We start from the raw sequence: 23,500 nt of genomic DNA on the forward strand, positions 1-23,500 counted from the left end.
GGGCAGGGGATGGGCTGTTACGGAGCCACAGAGGCGGAGGACCTCGTTCGAGATGGGGCACGATTCGATGAGAATACGTTTATCCTTGACCATATCGATCAGCAGGGGGTGTTTGAAGAGACTGAAGCCGTGGCCGATGCGTCGGGTGCCAAGTAAGATCGCATCAAACACATTGTTATCAGTGTCAGTGCCATCCCCAAGTGTCTCTCCTGCATGAAAGAAGAACGGGAGGTTGACGCCTTCCATGGAGCACTGCTTGCGGAACCAGAAAAGCTCAGGGAGCAGATCAGAAAGGGGTCGGCCCAGATCTTCGGGACCAACCAAGTCATAACCAGCAATGAGGTCAGGGAAAGCAATCTTGGTAGCGATGCAGCAGTCCATGTTCTCTACGATCAGGCGGGTCGGCCAGCTTCTCAGGCAAGTCCAAATAGTGGCGAGACCCCAGAAACCCTTGCCCTCCGGCGATTTCTTGAAGTTATCGATCTCTTCGCGTAGAACCTCAAACATGTGGATGTAGTCTTTCTCAGGCTCCTCTCGCTTATCACGGCAATAGTTAAGTGGCCAAGTGAATCTATGACTGTTAGAAGAAGATCAGAAACTGTTGACTTGAGACTTACCGAAGTTCGGCCCAGTTGACGCCGTCATCCTTGAGGTTCTTCATGAGCTCGCGGAGGAAGATCCGGAACATGGGTTCATAGTGAATGATGGTGGCACAAACGAGAAAACACTTTCCAAACTTGACCCAAATGGCATCGACTCCATGGTGTTGCTCATGGCTGTCTGTGACGGAAAGAGTGCATCGGCCCTTCAGCCACTTGAGAAAGCCAGGTCGTCCACCATGGGGAAACTCATCTGCAGCCTTTGGAAGTGGGACAAAGGCATTGGGCTTATAGCTCTCTTCCCAGATAGATCCATCAGTGTCCGACTTGGTTCTGTATCGGAAGCTAGGGACTGCATCCTCTCGCGATTCTTCAGTGTTAAGAGGTCGGTCGCTACACATGTGCATTCCTGGCATTTTCAGAAGCTCGTCAAAGAGAAAGTCAAAGTTGACCATGGCATCCATGTGAGCGTGAAGCAGCGCTCCCTTTGGCATGCGTCGAACAATCTTCCAGAGGTTGGTCTTCTCCATGCGATCCTTGGCCAGCATGAACATCATTCCGGGAAAGATGCACTCGTTTCCTGCTTGGGCCAGCTCTTCCTCAACTTGAGGGGTCCAGATGGAGTCATTCTCCTGGTCGCGGATGCGGTCGACAATGTCACTCGCGCGCTTGGCAATAGGTGAAAGAGAGGCTCTGAATGAGGCATCTGTGCGAGACTTTTGTTCTTGACTCATGAGGTTTGCTCGGCCTGTGAGATATTGCTGAAGGAAGGGATCCGAGAGTGAGGGGATGTCTTGAGAGACTTCCTCCCACTCTTCAGTGGACATGGTATGCTCGTCCGCCATGATTATGATTCCTTGATCGACTGGAGGAAGCAGTTGCTCTCAAGTGTTTGCTGGAGGTTTATGAATAAGTTAGAGTTAGAAGTTGTCCGCGAGCGGTGAAACGGTAGGATACTGTAGGTGGATTAGGCAGGTCGGGGAAGCGTGCTAGGCAGAAGATCGCTGAAGTCAGATAAGCCGCTTATGAGAACGAAGGATCAAAACGAGGACACGTCAGATGTGGTGAGACATGATTTGATGAAGAATATGACACGTCAATGTCGAAAGGCACTCTATTAGAGGTGAAGTGAAGCGTTAATATGTAGAGTCGAGGATGTGACGTAGAGGCACAAACGGTTACGCTTTGAGTTGAGCGTAACAAACGGTGTATCACTCCAAGGCCTTCGGCGATAACCGACATCTTGTTTCACGTGACTGTGCAGTCGTTGCACCCACAGCGTGATTCACCGTATCACAGCCTCTGATTGGCTGAGCTAGTCTCACAGCTCCCAGCAGGTAGACGCACCTTATCACCTCCAGGGTCCATGCATCGTCACACTTGAGTCCCTGCAACCAATCCTCTCCTCAAGATGTTCTCCCCGGTAGCCTGTGGCTGGACGCATGAAATGAAGCTATCCCCGCTTTCTATCCTGCGGTGAAGAAGGATATGCCTGGCCTGTCACCCACCTTGTGCCTTGCATCTCGGAGCATGAACGGCATAGCACCAACAATCACGTCGAAATGTCACTCTGCTAATTAGTTCGCGGCTGTTCCTGACAGGCCATTCGCTCCTGAGAATGGCCCTAGTTTTGTTCGTCCTATAGCGCGAAACCCCGAGACTCCCAATGGAAATCGTCACGTCCATCACTTGGAATCACCTGCACGGGACATCACAGCTCTAGAGACCGACTTTTCGCGATAAATGTGACTTTCCGCTGACCATCGTGAGCCAAGTGGCTTCCTTTCTGACTCAATCCTTCGACCAACGTGCATTCTCACATTCGGTTGGATGCCTTTGAATGGATTTGTTTCTGCTGATCTTTCATGAAGCCGAGCCCGATGGGTGATGGATAATGAGGTCTCCAGAATTATAAAAGGTGAGGGAATTCCTGTGATGTCTACGATGTTTAGATTCTCTATTACTATCTTCAACAATTGAGCTGGACTCAAGAGTATTACAAGTTCATTCTATACTTAATCTACCTGCTCACATCATCCATCATACTCTCTTCAAGATGAAGTCATTCTCTCTGGTCACTCTCTTGTGCACCATGGCCACAGCTGCAGTTATCCCTCGTGATACTGTCTTCGATGGCCATTGCTGCTTCACGTTACAAGATGTGGCAACTAGTGCTACAGTTCAACAAAACAGCGACGGCAACTTGCTGCTTAATGCTGGCAAAACCGACGGCTTCTACTGTATCGATCTGTCCAACTCTCAAGACATTCTTCGAGACAACGCCTTCAACGCTTGCTTTCTAAGCCCAAGCGGTGCTCTCAAATGCGTCGATCCAACGCCTGGTTTCCAATCATGGACGCTACAAAAGAGTGGCAGCAACACACTTCTTAAGCACGATGGAGGAAGCACATTCAACTCATGCTCAAAAACTTCTACGAGTGCAAAAGGCACTGTTCTATATGGAGACAAACACACGGATGCCACGACGTGTAAGAAGGTTACACTGAAGGCGAAGAATTTTAAGGGCACATGCAAGAATCTCTAGGGTTGATCGGGGACATGCATACAATATTTGATACCCATTCTTTGCACTTAGTTCAACGTTCTTAGTTTCTCTTGAGCTTTCATTTTATAAGTGACAAAAACAGTGCTGGCCCCATATTCGCAAGGATGAGTGAGATGATACGGCCATAGATGAATATCAATGGTGCTCTTAAAGCTTGGCAAAGATCTCGTTTGTGGCGCCTCCATACACAACTGCGAAGTCCTTCGCAAGCTGTTGTCGAGCTGAAACCTTTTCTCGCTTCGTAGTGACATTCTTCCCTTCCAAGAATCGGTGGAAAATATCCAGCGACACTTGATCACCGTCACTACCAGCGTCAACAAAGAGAAGAACAGACACTAGTAAATCTGCCACAGCCCAGAGAACTTCCCTGGCATCTCCCATCAAGTCTACCAACGATTCTCGTTCAATACGCTGCCTCAGGCTCTTCCAAGCGATCAAAGGGTTCAAGCCTTCAGGCCAAGAGACCTTTCCTTGAAATGCCATACCCTTCTTAATAGAGTCTTCGAGGGCGTTCAGAGTGTCCTGGCCAGCCTTTGGATGCTTGATCGCCCTCAAGAAGTCGGTGCTCAAAACATCTGTTGTGCCCTCCCAGATAGGCAGCACAGCGCAATCGCGATGGAGGCGAGCGATATTGAGGTACTCTTGTTCCTCATTGGCAAGGTACCCAACACCACCGAGCGCCTCCATACAGGAGAAAAGTAGCTGTACCGATGGTTTGCAAACGTAAGCTTTTGTGAGCTGAGTAAGAACCCGAATCAATGGCGCAGCATGTTGTGCAGAAGGTGTCAGCGCCTCTAGCGCAGGTGAGAGATTTGCGTCCGACGCTATGCCATGCTCCGAAACGCCAAGGACATACGATGTAAAGATGGTAAGAAGCATAAGGCCACGATACTCGGAAGATATCTTTGAAAGGGTTCTCATGTGTAATGAACTCTCTGTGAGCTTCATTCGAGTCCCCTTTCCACCACCAACCTCTCGAACTTGAGCATATGCTCTTGCGATGGCAAGCCCTCTTCCCAAATAACCCACAGCAGCAACTGAAGAGTGAACTCGAGTCAAGGTCAAAATTGTTGCGATTTCTTGGATGCCTCGGCCTTCTTGCCCTATAAGCCATGCTCGCATGTCCTGGAGAACTAGTTCAGCTGTTGGGAGACTCTGTGTGCCTGATTTGTTTTTCAAGCGTTGGATGCGAACTCCATTAAGTTGCTCCCCGTTGCTTTTCGGAAGTCCGGTGGCTGTGGTAGCACTCGCATCGTGTTTATACATGGGAGCCATAAAGGTTGACAGTCCGCCTTTAGATGTTCGAGCAAGGAGGACAGTCATTCTCGAGTCCGTTGCTGACGAAAACCACTTGAAACCATTGATACTCCATGGCCCTAATGGTATCTTTTCATCTTTCGAGGCGAGTTGGATCTCAGAAGTTGGCATGTTCACTGCTGTTGTTTCGGTCAATGACACATCACTTCCCCCTGTTCGCTCAGTCATCCACTGGCCGCTGGTCCAGGCACGCTGTGGATCTCGTGTGGTTAGATGATTGAAAGCGTTCTCGAATACTTTTTTTTGCTCATCTGTGAGCTTTGCAACGAGTTCTGGGCTACTAAGGTGTGTTTGTAGAAGTCGAGCAGCGCCATCCTGCATAGCGGAAGGACAACCGACATTGGCACACGATGGCGTCCAAAGTTGTATGCGCATGAACTGGTATGCTCGTGCAAATGCACCATATGGAGTGTCATATCCAGCGGCGACAAATCTAGGCACGTCAATAGTTGATCAGTCAACAACGTAGATGTCTTACCCTCGGGACAGGCCAAAATTCTGAAGACCACGCCACCCTTCACCAGTGACTAAATCACCCTTCCACTGGCCAAATACATCACGGCCTGATCCTTTAAGGAACGGTTTGTTATGTTCAGCATCCGTGATCCAGGCAAAAACTTGGTCGGAGAGGACATCATCTCCAAGTGAAGCCAGTTCAGCTTGGACTTGCTGGACGATCTGCCGTGGAAGAAACACTGTGAAGACAAGTAAGCACAGGCCTCTGTATAATAGTAATTGGTCTTGAACTCACGCTTAAAGCACCTCTGGAAGGTCACATCATCATGAAACTGATTGTTCAGAACGGGAGGCTTCTGAAAGAAGCCCTTATCAGCGCCTGAAGCCTCCATGACTGAATGAGGTGAGAGAAGGCGAATTTGAACATGTTGGATCCCTTCCGAGGCTCCTTTATCACTGTTGGTCTGCACTGCTAACACTTGTCAGGGCATTCAATCACAAGCCATCAACTACATCTCATCGGGGACCTCCAGTGGGGTCAGACCTCCAACTCGAGCCAGTATTCCGCCCTTTTGGGTAAGTCGTGCGGAAGATATTCCGGGTTCATGGATTCCTGGTGATTTCATCGCGGAACGAAGAGCCAGAAACGGAATGTCAATCATGATCGTTGGCGGAATTCCTTTCACATCCATGCATGTTTTCTCCGCATTCTTGACTGGGGTTCATACCTTGTCAGCTTGTCCCGAGGTTTGGCTTTGAAATCTCCACATGAATCTATTCCCGGGCCTGGTGTCGATCCAGAAGACTAACTCAAGGTCGTATTCTTGGAAGAAGGCGTAGTTTGTCACGGGAGATACAAGCCTACAGTGTGGGAACAAGTTTTAGCGATCAAGGTAAAGATTGTCGAGAATCATGAAATCATTCATCAAAGTTTGACCAGGATTGCCCTGAACTTGTAATGATATCAGTATCAAGTCATAAAGACAAGTTTGCTTGGCAGTTCTCGCAAAGCGTCTCAGTCTTTAGACTCAGTGTGGCCGCTTGTCGGACAGGATCTACCAATGCCAGACCCAATGTTCCTAGTAAGTATTTCTTCGATGCAAGTTAGTACATTCTCAAAAAGGACTTATAGCAATAAAGACTAAAGGCCACAGAACGTTCTAAGGACAATTGCAATAAAGAGTGAAAGCGGAGTTTAGTTCTTTCAGCTACCTAGATATACAATAAAAATGAAAGCCGCGATACCAGCCGCTAATTTGTTGCCTTGTTACTACCAGTACCAACATACAGCACAGCTGTAAACTAAACAAAGTGAACATCCATCGACACAACATAGTCAAAGACTGTAGTACTGACCCATATTGAAAGAAGCCAGATGCAGCCTTAATAATGGCCTTATCCCGTAAACTGGTCACTCAACCACTGGCGAAAGCTTCTCGGCTGCACATTGACGAGGCCATTCAAAGATGTATGCCCAAAGTCGTAGCGTCCCTCAACAGTAGCTTGAAGTTGCCGATAAAATGCAACTTTGGCGTAGTCTCCCTGTTGATAGAAACCACTCATAAGTCCTGTAATATCTGAAGCTTGCCATTGAGACAGAGAAAATGCCGCTTAATGAGTTAGCATAATCTTTGCTTACTTATGCTGTCAACTTACCGTTCAGGGTTCTTGAGCACTGCCCAACAATGTCACGAAGCGACAGGCGGTCTCCTCTCATCGTAAACTCGCGAGGCCAGTTCGCAGGTCCCAAGTCAATGGCAGCAACGATGAATTGAGCAACGTCATATACAGATGTCATGCAGACGCGCACAGTATGCCCTCGGGGATTCTTTTCAACGCACTCCGCAGTATAGGTATTCATGTCCAGGATGTATGATCCAACGTTGGACAAGTTTGAACCATAACCAATAGCCAAGCTTCCGAGCCCCTGGGGGAGAAATCTCTCCATGAAGATACCGCAAGAGAATACGGTCCACTTCATATGGGATGATCTTGCACAGCGTCTGAGATGCTGCCTGGCTTGGGACGAGTATGAATAGGGGTCGAGTTGATCGTTTTCGGGTCGCCTCTCGAGACTTCCTTCGAACTCGGACGGAACAAAGAATTGTACACCGCTTTGGACAGCTGCAGTGATCAGGCTGATCTGTTCAGCCCCTGAAAAGGTGCAGATGACAAGATTCACGCCGTGAAGTGCGTATGCTAGGCTATTCTCGTCATTGTAGTCCACAACCATGACTTGAACATCAAGTGTTGCATATTCGGGACGTGACTGTGTTGTCAGAAACATCGCATATACATAAGAGTAATACTTACAGAACGGGAGAGAACAACAACTTGATAAGCGTTTGCTGCTTTGGAAATATGACTTGCCAGGAGATATCCAAGGCCAGAGCCCCCAGCTATAGCTATTCGCATCATGGTGAAAGTAGTAAACGCTGTTTCGGCAAAGTCTACCAGGACAGTTTACAGATGCTAGGATAGTCGAGAAAGAACTAGAGAAGGAATGACTGAGGTTAAACTTTTGAGAACTTAGCGTTACCTAAATAGCTTCTTGTCTGGATTCTGGACTCAAGATGTTGGGGGTGAAGTTGAGCCTCAAGTCTAGACAGACGCATGGCTGAGTACGGCAACAAGGATTCCATGGTGAACTCAGTAAACAAGGCTCATCGGAGAGGCCTCAGTTACAGGCAGAAGCAGGGCAACAAGACATCTATGGTTCAAGGTCCAACCAAGAGCCTCTACTGGCTCGTGATAAGTTGCCGTGGAGTTAGTAACGGACGAATGTCTGCACGTATTCACAGGATAGCTCTCGAAAGCTATCTTCAACCTCCTTTTGGTTCCGGTTGTGGGGTGCACTGGAATTCCTGCTTCAAGTGATAGGTCCGGAATGGTGTTGATTTGCCATGTGAAGTCAGGGGTCTCTAAATAAGGGTGCCTAACGAGTTTAAGGGGCCAGGAAGTTGTGAGAAAACCTAAACTACCAATCGCGGATTGGCCCGGTCAAGTTACAAGAAGTGACAATATCCTTCAGAGATCTTACACGGCATTTGTCTGGCGGTAGCCATAGGGTACAAAGGCAGTGCACATTGAAGCACAAGACTTATCGTGATCACATGCAGGTTGTTAGTTGCCTCGTTAGCCTTAGGAGAACCAGTCCGTTTGGTTGATGCAGCATGGCTGTGTTGAGGTTCACGGTGGATATGGATGTCTCGTTCGTGGGAACTCGATGTCTAATCATGACATTCTCAGACCCTCAAACTGACAAGCCAGTAATAACCATACACCTGATCGATTGTTTATCTTCCACCCTTGCTCTATGCTTCCGCCACAAAGGAGGTGCATAACTCTGCGTCAGTGACGGTCACAATAGGAGTTGACCGACCAATCTTTAACCTGGACTTATGGAAAAGGTGTTTAAGCACGATACATCGACTGCGGTTCGTGTTACACGCCTAGAAGGTATACAGAATGCCTTGTGAACTTAAGAAGAGGCAATTCATGGTTCGCGGCATGCAGATATAGTTCAACGCCCGCCCCATCCGCATCACTGCCTCGGACAAGCCGTCATTGGCTCGAAGATAGGCTACACTCATGCTAGCAAGGCAGAAGACACTGTAGCCTGTTCTAGGGTGAGATCGCAGCGAGGCTCTGGTTCTCGGGGGCAAGAGTATCGAGTGTAGATCAACAACTTCAAGGGCCCATATGGAGATTGGGGGCCAAGACCCTGGCCCATCAGTGGTTGAGCTAATGCAGCAGCCCCCATTATCCATGTCTATTCCCCGTAGGGCTGACTGGGGTTCATAGTGAGTGGCGAGCAATTGGGCATATTCATTGGGCATTGTAGATATTGTTTCGGTGGGAGACAAGTCTTAATCTAACGTCCTTCTTGCCGTGTGGCACCGGTGACTTGCATAGCCATTTTCGAGAAACTCCAGTGATGGTGTAATTTTTGACGATCAGGAGGGTCTGATCGGAAACGGCCGTTATCGAACCGGTCTATTGGTGTTAATCTGCGATTGAGATTGGCCATACGCAAGTGTGTGCGTGTGTAATTGTTTGTGTTGGAGGTTGTAAGCTGCATCGCGACACAGGATTTTCAGGTACTTCTATGCAGAGGGAGCCAATTCACCACCTCAGTCTCTTTCAGAAGAAGCTTTTTTGCTGCAACGCGGGAGTTTCGCTGCGATTGTCCTATTCAGTTAATGTGTGTGCTTAGGAAAGGTTTTCCCCGGTGAACAATGTATCAAGTCGCAGCATGGTTAGTCCTCATCAAGTCACTTTCCACACTTTCTACATACCTTAGCTACCAAGATACCACCAGGAAGCTTGAAACTTCAAATGAGAAGACTCGGGTATGTTTTCTTGAAGTCCCCATCTGGGTAAGGCCCGAACTGTTTGAAATTCTCAGTGAAACATCAAACTGAGAAAGGATGAACACTACCATAGATGCATGCAAATGATCATAATACCGGGGTACCTATATTTCCCAATCATATGCTAGTTGGGCTGCATCAAAGCACTATTGGTGCCTTGTCGTGGTTGCACGGGGCTGCCAACAGGGCTCGTTGCTAGCTTTTTGACACTCAAGAATGTGTCCAGCATTATCTCAATTACGTGATAAGTCATCCCAGTGACCAACCTGTGAATTTCTTAACCTTCAGGTTAAAGTTTCGCAATAAGACATGTATAGATTTAACGGTAGCACAGTTCTGCCATAGATGGCAGTTTCACCTGAGACATCTCCAGGCTACACAAGTTGGGGCTTAAAGCCTGATGAAACTGGCTTTCAAGTCTCTCCTGGAGCGTTTGAGACCTACGTACAGAAATACTGATTTCATCCTCCCCGAGCCCATTCAGGTCCAGCCCTTTGCTAGGCAACAGGCCAATATCATGTTTCGCCTTGTCTAAGCCTGGAGTGCAGTCTCATCCCTTGTGTTACCACTACCCTTCCTCCAGCCCTCAGTATGGTCAATCTTCTTCTTAGCCACACTTTCAGACCCCTCAGCTCCCCATGCACCTCCTCCAGGTGTGCAGATAATGATACGATCTCCAGCCTTCATAGCAGCTGTGTTTTTAGCCCCCATGTTGATTCGTCGCTCCTCGTATTCAGCATCCCCTGCATCTTGCTTTGTGTGAAACTGTTCCAGAGAAGCCTGCCAGTTGGCCTTTTCAACGTTGCGCACCCACAGGTTCAGACCACACTCTCCGTCACCGCCACCATTCAGCCCATATGGGCGATAGACACGGCGTTCACTGAGGATTGATACTTGAAGGGGGATCCGGAACTCAATGTCACGGATGACACCGTCACCACCGCGATGTTGGCCTCGCCCTCCTGAACCGGACCGAATAGAGAACTCACGTAGAAGTACAGGATAACGACGTTCGAAAATCTCCGAATCCGTGATTCGAGTGTTTGTCATATGACAGTGAACACCACTGGTTCCCTCCCAGTCAGAACCCGCACCACTTCCGCCAGCAATCGTCTCGTAGTATCCGAAACCCTTGACAGCTTCGGTGCCGTCTTGGTTGCCGCCAAATCCAAAAGTCAAGTTGTTACAGCATCCCTGACTGGCAGCGCAAGCCTGGAATGCCTTGAAGATAACATCTGTGATGCGTTGACTGGTAAGGACATTGCCTCCCACAACTGCAGCCCCTGGGGACGGCGACAGAATGGACTTGGGAGGGATCTTGACATGAATAGGCTTCAGGCATCCTTGGTTAAGTGGGATGTCTTCGGAAATCAGGCATCTCAAACAGTAAATAATAGCACTGAACGTGATTGCCTGGGGGGCGTTGATGTTTCCGTAGACTTCGGGGCCAGTACCCGAGAAGTCAAACTCCGCTTCACCCTTTTCTGGATCAATGCGGATTTTCAATCGAATGGGAGAACCATCGTCCATAAAGTCAACTGCCGAGAGATCCCTGCCTTCGAATCGCTTGTAAACATCTTTGAGTAGGCGGCGCACACACTGCTCAGCATTATTCTGGATATGGACCATATAGAACTGCACTGTCTCCTCACCATACTCTGCGATCAGAGTCTCAATGAGTGAGATTCCCTTTTGGTTAGCCGAGACTTGGGCTCTCAGATCGTTGATATTATCGGCCAGACAACGGGTTCCACTGCAGCCTGGATACTTGGCGGGTTCTTCGTAGAACAACTCGACAACTCGTTTCTCATCGAACTTGCCACCACTCACAAGCTTCTCACTTCTGATAGAGGCGCCCTCTTGGTAGAGCTCTCGTGAGTGAGGTGGCATACTTCCGGCGCTAATGCCACCAATATCAGCATGGTGAGCTCGAGACGCAGCGTAGAAGAGGATGTTTTCTCCCTTTTCATCAAACGCTGGCATCAACAAGGTCACATCCGGAAGATGAGTTCCTCCATATGAAGGGTGATTAGAGATTATGACATCGCCCTTCTCCAGCCTTCCTTTCCAAATCTCAGCCTGGCGTCGTACACAAGTAGACATCGAACCAAGATGGACAGGTAGATGAGGAGCGTTGGCTACAAGGCCGCCTGTGGCGTCGAAAATGGCACACGAAAAGTCAAGTCTCTCCTTGACATTTGTGCTGACACTAGTCTTTTGTAAGGCACGCCCCATCTGCTCAGCAATTGCCATAAATCGATGACCAAAAATACTGAGCATGATGGGATCAACTTCGCGATCCTCAGATGACTTGGTAGACCTAGATCCATTAGAGGGCGATATGTTTGTGGTCGAGAGACAACTTACCCGGACTTTGCTCCCTCCTTCTCCAGATTAATGACTACATGAGTCTTGAGAATAACCGCGGTTGCCTTTGGTGTTACAACGATGGTTTGGGTGCCGTCGGCAAGCATGGCTGGTCCAGGGATCGAATCGCCGGTATCTAGATCTTCAAGCTTGAATATTGGGGTTTCCTTCCTACCACCCTCAAAGTATACCTGTTGGCTGTCAAGCTTCTTCTTGTCAGAAACCATCTGCTGCTTTAGTTCCTTGAGTTGCTTGTCAACTGTATCGTCTTGGTGTCGGAAACTCTTGCCGATACCACGAACACGGACATCATCAACGATGATGTCTCGCTCGTCAAGCGTGAAACCAAATTCATATCGGTGCTGCTTCACAAAAGCTTGGCCAAAATCCCATTCTTTCCCATCAAAATGCTTCTTGGCCTCCTCGGGGGTCGGTCTGACAATCATGAGGGCTGACTCAGTGCCACGGTATCTCATGTTGAGGTATTCTTCAAAAGCAATTTCATCTTCTTGGAAGCCTTGATCTTGCAGGGACTTTCGTGACTGGTCCTTGAGCTTCTCCATTTTCTTCTTCAGTTCATTAACTGTTCTGTCATCGTCCTTCCATACCATGGAGTCGGGCTCCTGTCGTTCGTCAACGACATCTGCTAAAGCCATGCCGTATGCAGAAAGAACTGAAGAATATCGATGAACCAGAATTTGCTGAATGCCCAAAGACTCCGCAATGGCGACAGCGTGCTGACCACCAGCACCACCAAACGTTGCAAGTCGATGTTTTGAAGAATCGTGTCCCTTGGCTTCGGTAATCGACCGGATGGGGCGAGTCATTGTCTCATTAGCTACGGTCAAGAAGCCATATGCAACTTCGTCTACCGTTAAGTTTTTGTTGTTTTCCCGGTTCACTTGATCTGCAAGCTCCTGAAGAACCTTTCGGCTGGCCTCGATATCCAGCCCCTGGTCCTCATTCTCTCCAAAAATCTTAGGAAAGAATTCAGGTAGTAGGCGGCCAAGGACCAAATTTGCATCTGTCACGGTGGCTGGACCTCCTTTACGGTAACACGCGGGACCCGGGTGAGCGCCTGCGGACTCAGGTCCAACAACGAAAAGACCATTCCTGAAAAAGAGGCGAGAGCCGCCACCGGCAGCGACCGTATTAATGTCCAATTGTGGCGACTGGATTGTAACACCAGCAGTCGTCGTCTCGAACACATGTTCGTAACGGCCTTCACCATATCTCGAGACATCGGTACTTGTACCGCCCTACTCAAGTTAGTCTGCTGCTTGGAAAACAACGTTTAACTTACCATGTCGAAGCCGATGACCGGTGTCTTCGTCTCTTCATCATACGAAGTGATAGCATATCCCACGACACCTCCTGCAGGGCCGGATAGAATTGCCTTGAGTCCTGTAAACTTTTCCACATCGACAAGGCCACCATCACTCTGCATGAACTCGCATCTCGCTCCCTTGGCACCCTTCTCCTCTTTCACGCTACGGGTTCCGAGGCCGCCTTCAAACCCAGCCTGGAAGCCATCAATGTACTTGCGGATAGCCGGTGTGAGATAAGCATCGGCACAGACAGATGTAGCTCGTGATACCAGCTTTATCATGGGCATGAGCTCGTGGCTTAGTGATATATGCTGGAAGCCGATATCCTTAGCTATCCGCCCAATCAGAGCTTCATGGTCAGGATAGGTGTAACCATGCATCAGACAAACAGCAATGCTGCGAATGCCTTGATCATAGACGCTCTTGAGCTTTGATCGGATGTCTTCTTGTTCGGCTCTTTTGAGAATTCTGACTGTCTCACCAGACAAACCTCTGACGAGAGTCTTGCCTTCGGCTTCTTTGGTACCAACTTGAGCTTCTGCCTCTGTTTGCGTTCTTTCGGGGTCTTCGGCGTAATCTTCGAGTGTAACCCGCTCGTCAATTTCAATGACTTTCTCATATAACACGTCGGGCTTCCGAATTGCAAGGTCAAAGATCTTGGGCCTCGACTGATTTCCGATGGTCAGGCAATCCTTGAAACCTTTGGTAACGACCATGGCAATTTTTTCTCCCTTTCTCTCAAGCAAGGCGTTTGTGGCGACAGTTGTTCCCATCCGGATCGAGTCAATCTGGGAAGTGTCCAAAGCTTCACCTCGAGGAATATCTCTACCGAGGAAGTGGCTCATGATGCGGCGAATACCCTCAAGCGGGGCATCCTTGTAGTTGGCCGGGTCCTCGGATAGAAGCTTGATGATAATCTCCTTTCCATTGCTCTCTCCTACACAGTCGGTGAAAGTTCCACCTCTGTCAATAGCGATTCTAATACCGCGCTGTGATGTTGCTGTCATGGCGGATATCTTTCGGGATGTTGGTGAGGGGAAGAGGGGTTAAAGTGAAGGTCTCAAGAGCATCGAAACGTGCGGGTACGTTTAATGATTGTGACAGATGTTAGAAAAAATGAGAAAGGTCAATTACTTTCAAGCTGACGAGCTCCGGAACAAGTGTGCTCACTATTTGTGCAAGTTGAAGCTACTCGGGTGAGACTCTTGGGCGGCTATCATGTCGTCACAAACCCCACGTTGCGTGATTGGTAATTGATAGCTTCAATCACCCGAATAGGCAATTTTAAGGACAGTTATTCACTGAGGTCAATGTCAGGTATTTTCAAGAACAATGTTCTCTTTGATGGTGTGTTTTTACAACTACAAGCTGCTGAAGGGGGAAACAAAAACACCAAAAGAGTGGCAGAGAGTGAAAGTTTGGCAACTATATGCTTAACAACAAACAGCCAATGGCAATTATGGTTTGCTCTCCCGTTCGGTTTTGTCTATTGAACGATTCTAAGAAACATTACTGTGATAAGTTAAAGCCTGAAGTGTACCCCTAAACATTCATGCGTAATGGTTTTGCATAAGGCGGAGAGCAATCCCATGCAAAAAGAAACAAACAAAGTGATTTTTTATCACGATTTTGCCGTCAGCAAGACTCGAACTTGCGTTTTCAGTGCTTTCAAGTAGCCACAAACTGATGTACTGACCCCTATACGATGACGGCTTTCAGTTGTTTGTTGGGAAACGAGGCGTAAAGGAAGTTTATGAATACCTTGGCAAGCATTGGATGAAGCAAAAATCAAGCAAAATATCAAAAGGTTTGCCGTCAGCAAGACTCGAACTTGCGTTTTCAGTGCTTCGAAGAGCCACAAACTGATGTACTGACCCCTATACGATGACGGCTATTTTCCAATTGATATAATCCCTGTCACTTATATTGGGCTATAGACTAGCAGTGACTTGAGGTGTTTACCTATCATCCACGTTCTTGGCAGCAATTGATCAAAGAAAAGGAGCATTTTCATCTTATCAAACGACCAAGACAAATGCAGTTGAAATATGGCAATACCAAAACCGGACTTTGATAAGGTTGAGGTACATAGTTAATAAAGAGAAAAGGGAGGACTAGAAACCCCAGTCATCGGTAGTGGCGGATCCTGACTCAATCTAGCGGCGAGCTTATCGACAGCTTCAAGACACCGGAAAGCTTCGTAGAGTTCATACAGTATTGACAACAAGGTTCAACTCCAGCTGAGATTCATTCTATGTCTCTGCCGTTGCATATGCGGGAACTATTTCAGCCGGAGTCTCGGGTCCGGCGTCTCCGGCGATGCACGGAGCAGGTTACCGGAGACATGGGACGCGGAGGACGCCGGACGGCTCGAACGTGTCGCGGAATGGAGAGAATATCATGCAGCTAACAATCTGCCGGTAAGTGAAAACTGAAGGATAAGTCAATGTAAGATTTTGATCGACCGTTGGAGGCAGAATTTGAGATTGTCAGGAAACAGGCCACGAGTCACACAATATGTATGGCATGACTGGCACTCGACAGGATTGTCGTTTGCAAAATTCAATACGACAGCGTATTGTAGGTAGCTTCGGCTCTGAGCTCGCCGATGGGCTTTGTAGTGTTGACGTATACATTCATCCGTCTGGCGTCATTCCTTATTATAAGAACTTCAGACCTCAAAGAACCTGTCTGTGCCCCACTCACGAGATCAGCATGAAGTGAAATCTTATTGATTAGTGAGGCTTGCTAAAAACGCTCATTTCATCTCCAACGTCTGGAGATTGGGGTTGCTGGGATAAGGTGCTGTTCTCATTGTTGTCTCTCATCGAGTGATTCACTGACAACACACTCCCACCGCCTCTTGCTCTAAGCGCTTGGGTCGATTTGTTGATAGGTATTACAGAACAGCTGAGCCATTCGATTCATGGCCCAAGACACACTCAAGCTAAACCTGACTCGTCGGACCCCGGCTCTGAACTGTGCCAATGATGCAGTGGCTAGGACGCCAGGTTATGTACCACGACCAACTGCCAGCGCGAACCTCCAAGCTTGTTGGGGGGCGATCCCCATGCATTAAGGCCATGTTTTTAAATCCCTTCTGTTAGCCGATTGGAGATGAAAAGACTTCCAAGATGCAGGGTAACGGCTAGGGGGGGAAATAAAACACCGAACTTGACTACCTAGATGCAATAGCTTTAGATATAGATAAAAATATAATAAAAATTGTTTCTTTTATTAATATATATATAATAAAAATCACTAAGATTTTCTCTATTTGATAGATAATTTACTTTTTTACTAAGTATATATAAATTTGAGTATTTTTATAGATCTCTTTGTAGGCATAGTTGATCTCGAGTTCGGTGTTTTATTTCCCCCCGAGGAGCGGGCATTGGCAAGGTGCGGACCCTTATCCCAGTCCCTCTGGTCCCACGGCATGGAACCCCAGGAATTTGTCGGAAACACAGACAGTGAAGCACACAGGCGGCAGAACTGTAGCACGTTACGTACGCCGTGGTAGGCCTAGACCTCGTGGATACGAAGCTCAAGCTCAAAAGCAAGGGGACCAACAGCCAACCCAGTAATTCGGGTGAGCATCTAGAGCGCCAGGCGCGGCGATAAGCGTTTGGATGAGAGTAATTGAGGAACGAGGATGCACACTGTAGCAATGCAGATGCAGCAGCAGCTCATCAGATGAAGCTACTGGTGCTCTGCTTAGAATAGGTATCTCATCAGTGTAACAAAAACAACACAGCGAAAGACGCGGCTGCAACAAGACTGAAAGAGCCCTGAGTTGAGAGTTTGCTACATACTCACTCCCCCCATCTGCCGTCATCGTCGGCCTCAATTGTGTTTTCATGTGCCTCGGGTTGAAAAGACGAGACAGGCCAAGTTTATTAGCCCACCTGATCGACGTCACATCTCTCGCGCTCCGGACCCTTTTTCCAAGTCTCAGACTCTCAGTTCGGTCCAGTTCAGTTCAACACAGTCACGGCCAGCCCCGCCCAATCCTATTGCCTCCACCGCCCGCTTTCGGAGCCTCGCGGTGAACGACGAACAAGAACAAGAACCCTTTTCCTCGCTGTTGATTTAAGAGAGACGAGACGGGTCCGGCTTGGTCATTCCAGTTCCCCCAAAACCCAGCGCCTCTGCGGGTAAAAGTGGCCCATCGAATTCAATGGGTGTCCCATAATCAGTAAGCCAAAAACGGGAGAGACATGGAGGGGGGTGCGTTTCCACGAGCTTCTGCAGTTGTTTGTGTCTTTGTCATTTTACTTCCCATTGCCCATCGAATTGGAAATCGCAGAGCAAACTTTGATCGTGCACATGCGTGTGAGTGAGTCTGTGTAGGTATACATGTCGTCTAAAGAAGTGAGGGATCGTACTTGTGCATATGCAGTGCATGTGTAAACAAACGATCGGCTGGTCGACGTTGTTGTTCATTGCTGCTGTACATATGTAATAAGCAAGCTTTGGTCCCTGTGTCTGAGCATGGATGGACAAAGCAGACTAGTTATGCATTTCATACTGTGTGACAGCAGCGTCTTTTAACGATGGGACTGAACAAGGTAAGGTACCCAGCTAGGTAAACAACCAAACTTACACACCTCCCCCCCTGCTCCATGGCCGCGGCCTGAATGTGGTGAGAGCGATGAGCTGGAGGCGAACTGACCAGCCGCTGGCTCCACCAAGGCATGATTCATTCATCAGCCGTCTTGCCTTGCCTCGCCTCGCCTCGCCGCTCTTTATAAAGCCCCGACCAGATTCCTTTTCCACCGCCAACCTCTCTTTTGTTTTGATCGCTTCATCTTCTGTCACTGTCTTTGTGTGAATGAGTATTTGATTTGGTCCTTGCTTTCCGCGGATTTCTCGAAACGCCGTCACTGCATTCGATTTCCTATAAAGACCGCCTTACTTGGCTCAACCTATTACCGCTTTCAACACAAACTCTCACCGACTCAAGAACCTGTCCAGTTCATCTCTCAGAAGTCTACCTTTTCCACAAATTCAACAAAAGAATCAACGCCATGCCTCCTAAGCGAATCCGTTGCACCGCTGCTTCGTGCCGTGAGCCCGCTCAACGGATCGTCGGCGACTGCACCTTTTGCCAAGGTCATTTCTGCGGCAAGCACCGCCTACTAGAAGACCATAAGTGTACCGGTCTCGAGGACGTAAGTTCGGCATATCATACACAAACCCATGGTTGCAGACCCGCTAACCCACATGCAGTGCAAGAAGCAGTCTCACGAGCGTAACGCTGCACAACTCGAGTCGGAACGAACCCAGGTTATCCGGGGTGTGTAAATCGACCAACGAGAGTCATCATCACCTTACATATCTATCATGGTTCGGACCGGAGACTGGCGTCACTCCCAAGGTCCGCAATGCGCATTCTGACGGCCACGACGTAATGAGATTGGATTCCGAGACAGCATCTGCATTAGATGCATAGCGTTATTCGCCGGTGTATATTTCTATTCGGATAGTTGATGGTGCGTTGGCGTACAGGATATGATAAGGGGACGTTGTCCCCTCCTTTAGCGGGCTCTGAATTGATTCATTTATTCATCACATCACAAAGCGATATGTGTCCATTGAGATATGGTGACCCTTGGAATTTGTCGATCAACGGACAGTTTCAGCCGACTGCTGCTGCAGAGGCGGTGACATTGCTTGACTAATTGACTCAGAATGGAGTGAAGATCCGTTGTCTTGGCTTGATTACGTGTTGCTCGAGCCTGGCCTCGAATGCGACTTCAGGGAACCACCAGGACCCTGTCTTGTTTTACCGGCTTATCTCCGATATCGTATCGGACCCATGACTGATCTCGTGAGCGTCTATCAAGACCACGCATACGATAGTGCCGCCTAGGCTGGACCACGGAAGTGCGCCAGCAAGAGACTAATAACTTTGTCTTGGTAGAATAGGGTATCAATGGGTATCAATGCGTCTGGAGAGCAGTCTTTTCTGTCAGTTCTCAACGCCAACCTTCATAGGCGCTCATACACGTGGTCAAATCGACTTCTGCCAGCGACTCCGGCAACTCGATCCTGGGGATTATTATGGGGTGGTTGGTTCCGGGGGCGGGGCCGTTGATGGGGTTAATCGTCTGTCATGAGAACCTGGGAACCCATCATGCACCACCCTCTTCTTTGATTACAATGTTCTGTGAAACCTCCATTTTGACCAGCGTATCGCTCTGAGCCTCCGATCCAACTTCTTCGGCTTTGAGCCGACGTCCGGCAGACACCTTTGCTCGATCGGCAGCTTTGCATAGTCCTTCAAGGCCAAGATCACATTCACCGCACTTGCGACCGACAGGAAGACATACCGACTGTCCCAACCCCACCAGAAGATGATTGATCTCATGCCATCGATCTTGTGGGAGCCATGACTGAAGTGTTGTTCGTGTCTCCTCTGGGTTCTTCGTTTTGTGCCAACCCCAAAGATTTGTGATACGATGTACGTGCACATCAACACCAATCCCCAGATGTTTACCCCATGCTACGGACATGCAGAGATAGGCCATCTTGGGTCCGACGCCCGGCAGCGATACGAGGCCCTCGATGGTGTTGGGGATATCACCATCCCATGTATCGCGGAGTATCTCGGCTGTTTGCTTGATATATCTGAACACCAGTCAGTCCAATCTCGATCAGTCCATACCGATCGGGTGACACAAACTTTGTCTTGTTATTATGAAAGCCGACCGCCCAGATGAACTCGTTCAGAAGCTTGGGGTCGATTGCCAGTATGTTATTGAGGTTTAGTCCTGGGGGTGCCCCGGGTTCAAACGGTGGCAGCTCAGTTTGCATCTTCCTCATAACCACGGCGTTCACCGTGTCCTTTGTCTGACTCGACAGCATGAGCGCCACCAATGTGTGAAATCTCTGATCTTTTGGTGATGCGTTTCGATCCGCCAGGCGTTCGCATCCCATAGTGTCAACAGCTGCACCGTAAGCTCGCCCACCTGGTGCCCGCATCTTCCTCACGGTATCATAAACAGCCTCCCAGTCTGAGGGAGGGTTCACCTTCGTTACGCCAGTTGTTGCATCGAAGGCTTTGCGAGCGGGCTTGCGAACCCGTCGCGCTTTTGCTGGGGGTAAAGGGATATCATCTAGGGCTTCGTCGACCACTTCGGGCTTTACAACTTGGGCGGATTTCGAAAATTCGGTCTTAGTCACTACGGCACGCCTTCGTTTGCGAGCAGGACCTCCACTGTCTTCGATATCGGCGATCGTAGGTTTGGACTCTTCTGTTGAGGTAAAGGCGAATTTGGCTAGCGCAGACCTTGTCAATCGTCTTGGAGGTGAAACAGGCTCAGTTGTATGATCGAATAGTTTCGAAGCATCTCTTGATATCCGTGATGAGCGCATTTTGTTTGTTTTGTCTGATTCGTTTGGTAATTGTAGATTGTTCTAAGTCGCGACTTGTCATGGTCCCCTTTTCAATAGTAGGTTGACAAATGAAATCTAACGAATTGCAAAAATTGTCCCCACCTCCATCCAGTGTTAGTGGAGATACCCATATTCTGGATAGCTAGGTAGGTAGGTAGTCTAGGGTGATGCTTTCTCAAAACACACCCGACCTGGAACGCAAATAAAATGTGGAGGAAATCTTTTGCTTAGATCTTACCGAGGCCCATATGGCACTTGAGGTTTTGGGCCTCGAAGATATGTTGTGGAGGAGAATATATGTAAGAGCTCTAATTTGTTAAGCTGCCATGTGGTTTGTCGGCAAAGTAGCCTGGAGCTTTGTGAGATGAATTAGGTGTCTGGCAACTTTAGGAAGTCAGGTATTGCGGCCATCAAGGTTCCTGACCTCTGGCGTATTAAAGCTTTTGATAAAACACGGTGCCAGAATCTGGTCTAAAGATCTACCAAAATACACTAAACTTACCCAAGTCTTTTCATCCCTTAGGATAAAGGTCAGAAGTTTTCTTGCCTCTCCTTGCAAGAAGGATTAGCAGGACTAGGCAGTTCCTTGCCCTCTCATGTTAAATTGTTTGCCCTACTTAATAATTCAATAGTCGTGTCTATCAATTTCCTTATAGTTGTCAACTGTTGGCTGCATAGTCTTTGTCCCTATAGATTTAGGTTACTAGAATGATTGGATATTCCTGTGTAGATAACCTCACAATTACTGGCAAACGCGTACAGGACTCTGACCATAACTTATTAAAGTATTATGAAGGATTAAGGTTGACTTACCACGTAGTAGTCTAACTCGGTATCAACCTAGCAGGCTTTTGACATTGGTTGTTGACTTTTGTCATGATGGAAGGTTGCAGAGCTTCTGACAGTAGGCCATAGCAATTGTTCCTCCTACGTCGCGAATAGCAGTGGAGTGACTGGTACGCATCATGTATAACACTGTATCAGTCGCACAGGGCATTATTTAAGGTATCTATCAAGGTCCTCAAATTTGGCACTTCATAAGAGCGACTCCCGGTGCAGAGAGAAACAGTTTGCCATTTAACATAAAATTTTGATATCATTCATCTATACTACATTTTGGGTCATTAAATTTTAGGCTCAAGCTTTTGCATATCGACGACGGCACGGATGCAGTCGCCTTGCTTCATCGTCTCAAAGGCGTTGTTGATCTCGCCGAGAGTCTTGCGGTGGGTGATGAACTCGTCGACCTTGAGATCACCCTTCTTGTAGTCGGCGACAAGGTCGTTCAGCTGAGAGCGGCCCTTGACACCACCGAATGCACATCCTCGCCACACTCGGCCAGTAACAAGTTGGAAAGCTGTCGAGAGTTAGTATCTTCGAATTCCAATGCTCTTACGAGTAAACTTACGTCGAGTAGAGATTTCCTGACCAGCGGCAGCAACACCGATGACAATGCTCTCACCCCAACCCTTGTGACAAGCCTCGAGGGCAGCACGCATGACACCAACGTTGCCAGTGCAGTCGAAGGTGTAGTCACAACCACCATCAGTCATCTCAATGAGCTTGTCTTGGATGGATTGGTCACCGAGCTCGGTGGGGTTCACGAAGTGAGTAGCACCAAACTTGTCACCCCAGGCCTTCTTGGAGGGGTTGACATCAACAACAATGATCTTGCCAGCCTTACGGGCAGCGGCACCCTGAACGACTGAAAGACCGACACATCCGGCACCGAAGACGGCCACGTTGTCACCCTCCTGAACGTTGGCTGTAATGGTAGCAGCACCATATCCAGTGGTGATACCGCAGCCAAGCAGACAGGTTCGGTCCATAGGAGCATCGTGCTCGATGGCGACTACGGAGATGTCGGCGACGACGGTGTACTGAGAGAAGGTGGAGGTGCCCATGAAATGAAGTAGATCTTTGCCCTTGCACTTGAATCGAGAGGTACCATCGGGCATCAGACCCTTGCCCTGAGTGGCTCGGATCTTGCCGCAGAGGTTGGTCTTTCCGGACTTGCAGAACTTGCACTCCTTGCATTCGGGGGTGCTGATCGAGAAAACGTTAGCTTTTGCGAGACTGATCAAGGTATGAAAAATGCATACTAAAGGGCAACAACGTGGTCACCAGGCTTGACGTTGGTGACGCCCTCACCAACCGACTCAACGATACCGGCACCCTCGTGTCCGAGGACAATGGGGAAAGCACCCTCAGGGTCCTTACCGGAGAGAGTGTAGGCATCTAAAACCGCGTTAACACACTAATCTTGAGCTGATTTGCACGACTCAAGAGCTATGAGAGCTCGATACGTGGGTAGAACATACCTGTGTGGCAAACACCAGTGTAGTAGACCTGGATACGGACCTCGTTGGCCTTGGGAGGAGCAACTTCAATGTCCTCGATGGACAGAGGCTTACCGGCCTCCCAGGCGACGGCGGCCTTACAGGTGATGGTCTAGTGATAGCATCAGCAATGCGTCTTCATGATGGTTCTCGTCCAGGGCGGGGCACTGGGCATGATGAGGGGTAGTAAAGCTCGTAAAAGGTACATACCTTGCCCACGGTAGACATGTTTCTGTGTTGTGAGGATGAAATTGGCTGTCGATGGAGAAGGAAAGAAGTGAATAACAAGACAGACAAACAATTTGAGGGGTAGATGAATCTTCAAGGGGAATCTGTTTATGTACGTAGAAACAGTAGGAAAACCGTCCGCACACTCAGATCCCGATCACCGAGCAACTCCGGTGGTCAACAACGTACCCCGCAATTGGAGCTCCAATCCACACCCACTGAGATAGGAAAAGAATCGCGGCTTCGGGCATGAGATGAATGCTCATTGGGCGTATGACGCCCAATTTGACTCTCCTTACGTGAGAGCATTGTGCGGGGGCATTGGCAGAGTATGCCAAGGTACTGCACCATTGGTGTGAAGTGCTGAGACGGCCATTGGAAGAGATAGCCAGACTGCCCCAAAGACGGAATACTCCCTCGGCAGATGAGACCGATCTGGCCGACGGTTAGGGAGAGAAGCCGCACCTGTGAGTCAGGACGAGAACTCCTTGTGGCTTCACGGGGTCGGAAGACCTTCCGTTTGACG

General features: G+C 48.7%; 8 protein-coding genes across 8 annotated transcripts; 2 read left to right on the plus strand and 6 right to left on the minus strand.

The window, feature by feature from the left end:
• Nucleotides 1-1,444, minus strand: FTJAE_6548 (adenosine deaminase; the record flags this gene model as incomplete). The annotated part of the gene is made up of 2 exons (XM_037353171.1): nt 22-571; nt 618-1,444. Coding segments are annotated over 2 exons (1,377 nt in total), but the record flags the coding sequence as incomplete, so codon positions are not given.
• Nucleotides 1,445-2,655: 1,211 nt separating this feature from the next.
• Nucleotides 2,656-3,144, plus strand: FTJAE_6549 (uncharacterized protein; the record flags this gene model as incomplete). Its single annotated transcript, XM_037353172.1, has 1 exon — nt 2,656-3,144. The coding sequence occupies one exon, from the start codon at nt 2,656-2,658 to the stop codon at nt 3,142-3,144; it is 489 nt and encodes a 162-aa protein (XP_037206324.1).
• Nucleotides 3,145-3,312: 168 nt separating this feature from the next.
• Nucleotides 3,313-5,330, minus strand: FTJAE_6550 (acyl dehydrogenase; the record flags this gene model as incomplete). Its single annotated transcript, XM_037353174.1, has 3 exons — nt 3,313-4,915; nt 4,961-5,177; nt 5,234-5,330. 3 exons carry the CDS (start codon nt 5,328-5,330, stop codon nt 3,313-3,315), a joined length of 1,917 nt encoding a protein of 638 aa, XP_037206325.1.
• A 1,003-nt stretch (nt 5,331-6,333) lies between these two features.
• On the minus strand, nt 6,334-7,580 carry FTJAE_6551 (isoflavone reductase family; the record flags this gene model as incomplete). The annotated part of the gene is made up of 4 exons (XM_037353175.1): nt 6,334-6,548; nt 6,595-7,207; nt 7,252-7,388; nt 7,478-7,580. The coding sequence occupies 4 exons, from the start codon at nt 7,578-7,580 to the stop codon at nt 6,334-6,336; spliced, it is 1,068 nt and encodes a 355-aa protein (XP_037206326.1).
• Nucleotides 7,581-9,842: 2,262 nt separating this feature from the next.
• Nucleotides 9,843-14,013, minus strand: FTJAE_6552 (5-oxoprolinase (ATP-hydrolyzing); the record flags this gene model as incomplete). The annotated part of the gene is made up of 3 exons (XM_037353176.1): nt 9,843-11,631; nt 11,679-12,937; nt 12,982-14,013. 3 exons carry the CDS (start codon nt 14,011-14,013, stop codon nt 9,843-9,845), a joined length of 4,080 nt encoding a protein of 1,359 aa, XP_037206327.1.
• Nucleotides 14,014-18,036: 4,023 nt separating this feature from the next.
• FTJAE_6553 (AN1-type zinc finger) lies at nt 18,037-18,881 on the plus strand (the record flags this gene model as incomplete). The annotated part of the gene is made up of 3 exons (XM_037353177.1): nt 18,037-18,180; nt 18,239-18,305; nt 18,700-18,881. The coding sequence occupies 3 exons, from the start codon at nt 18,037-18,039 to the stop codon at nt 18,879-18,881; spliced, it is 393 nt and encodes a 130-aa protein (XP_037206328.1).
• A 262-nt stretch (nt 18,882-19,143) lies between these two features.
• On the minus strand, nt 19,144-20,386 carry FTJAE_6554 (endonuclease III; the record flags this gene model as incomplete). The annotated part of the gene is made up of 2 exons (XM_037353178.1): nt 19,144-19,639; nt 19,677-20,386. 2 exons carry the CDS (start codon nt 20,384-20,386, stop codon nt 19,144-19,146), a joined length of 1,206 nt encoding a protein of 401 aa, XP_037206329.1.
• Nucleotides 20,387-21,531: 1,145 nt separating this feature from the next.
• FTJAE_6555 (alcohol dehydrogenase (FDH1)) lies at nt 21,532-22,974 on the minus strand (the record flags this gene model as incomplete). Its single annotated transcript, XM_037353179.1, has 5 exons — nt 21,532-21,764; nt 21,816-22,453; nt 22,510-22,645; nt 22,729-22,858; nt 22,957-22,974. The coding sequence occupies 5 exons, from the start codon at nt 22,972-22,974 to the stop codon at nt 21,532-21,534; spliced, it is 1,155 nt and encodes a 384-aa protein (XP_037206330.1).
• Between the last annotated feature and the right edge of the window lie 526 nt (nt 22,975-23,500).

The sequence above is a fragment of the Fusarium tjaetaba genome, assembly GCF_013396195.1.
Source record: "Fusarium tjaetaba strain NRRL 66243 chromosome Unknown NRRL66243_c0000128, whole genome shotgun sequence".
Taxonomy (NCBI): Eukaryota; Fungi; Ascomycota; class Sordariomycetes; order Hypocreales; family Nectriaceae; genus Fusarium; species Fusarium tjaetaba.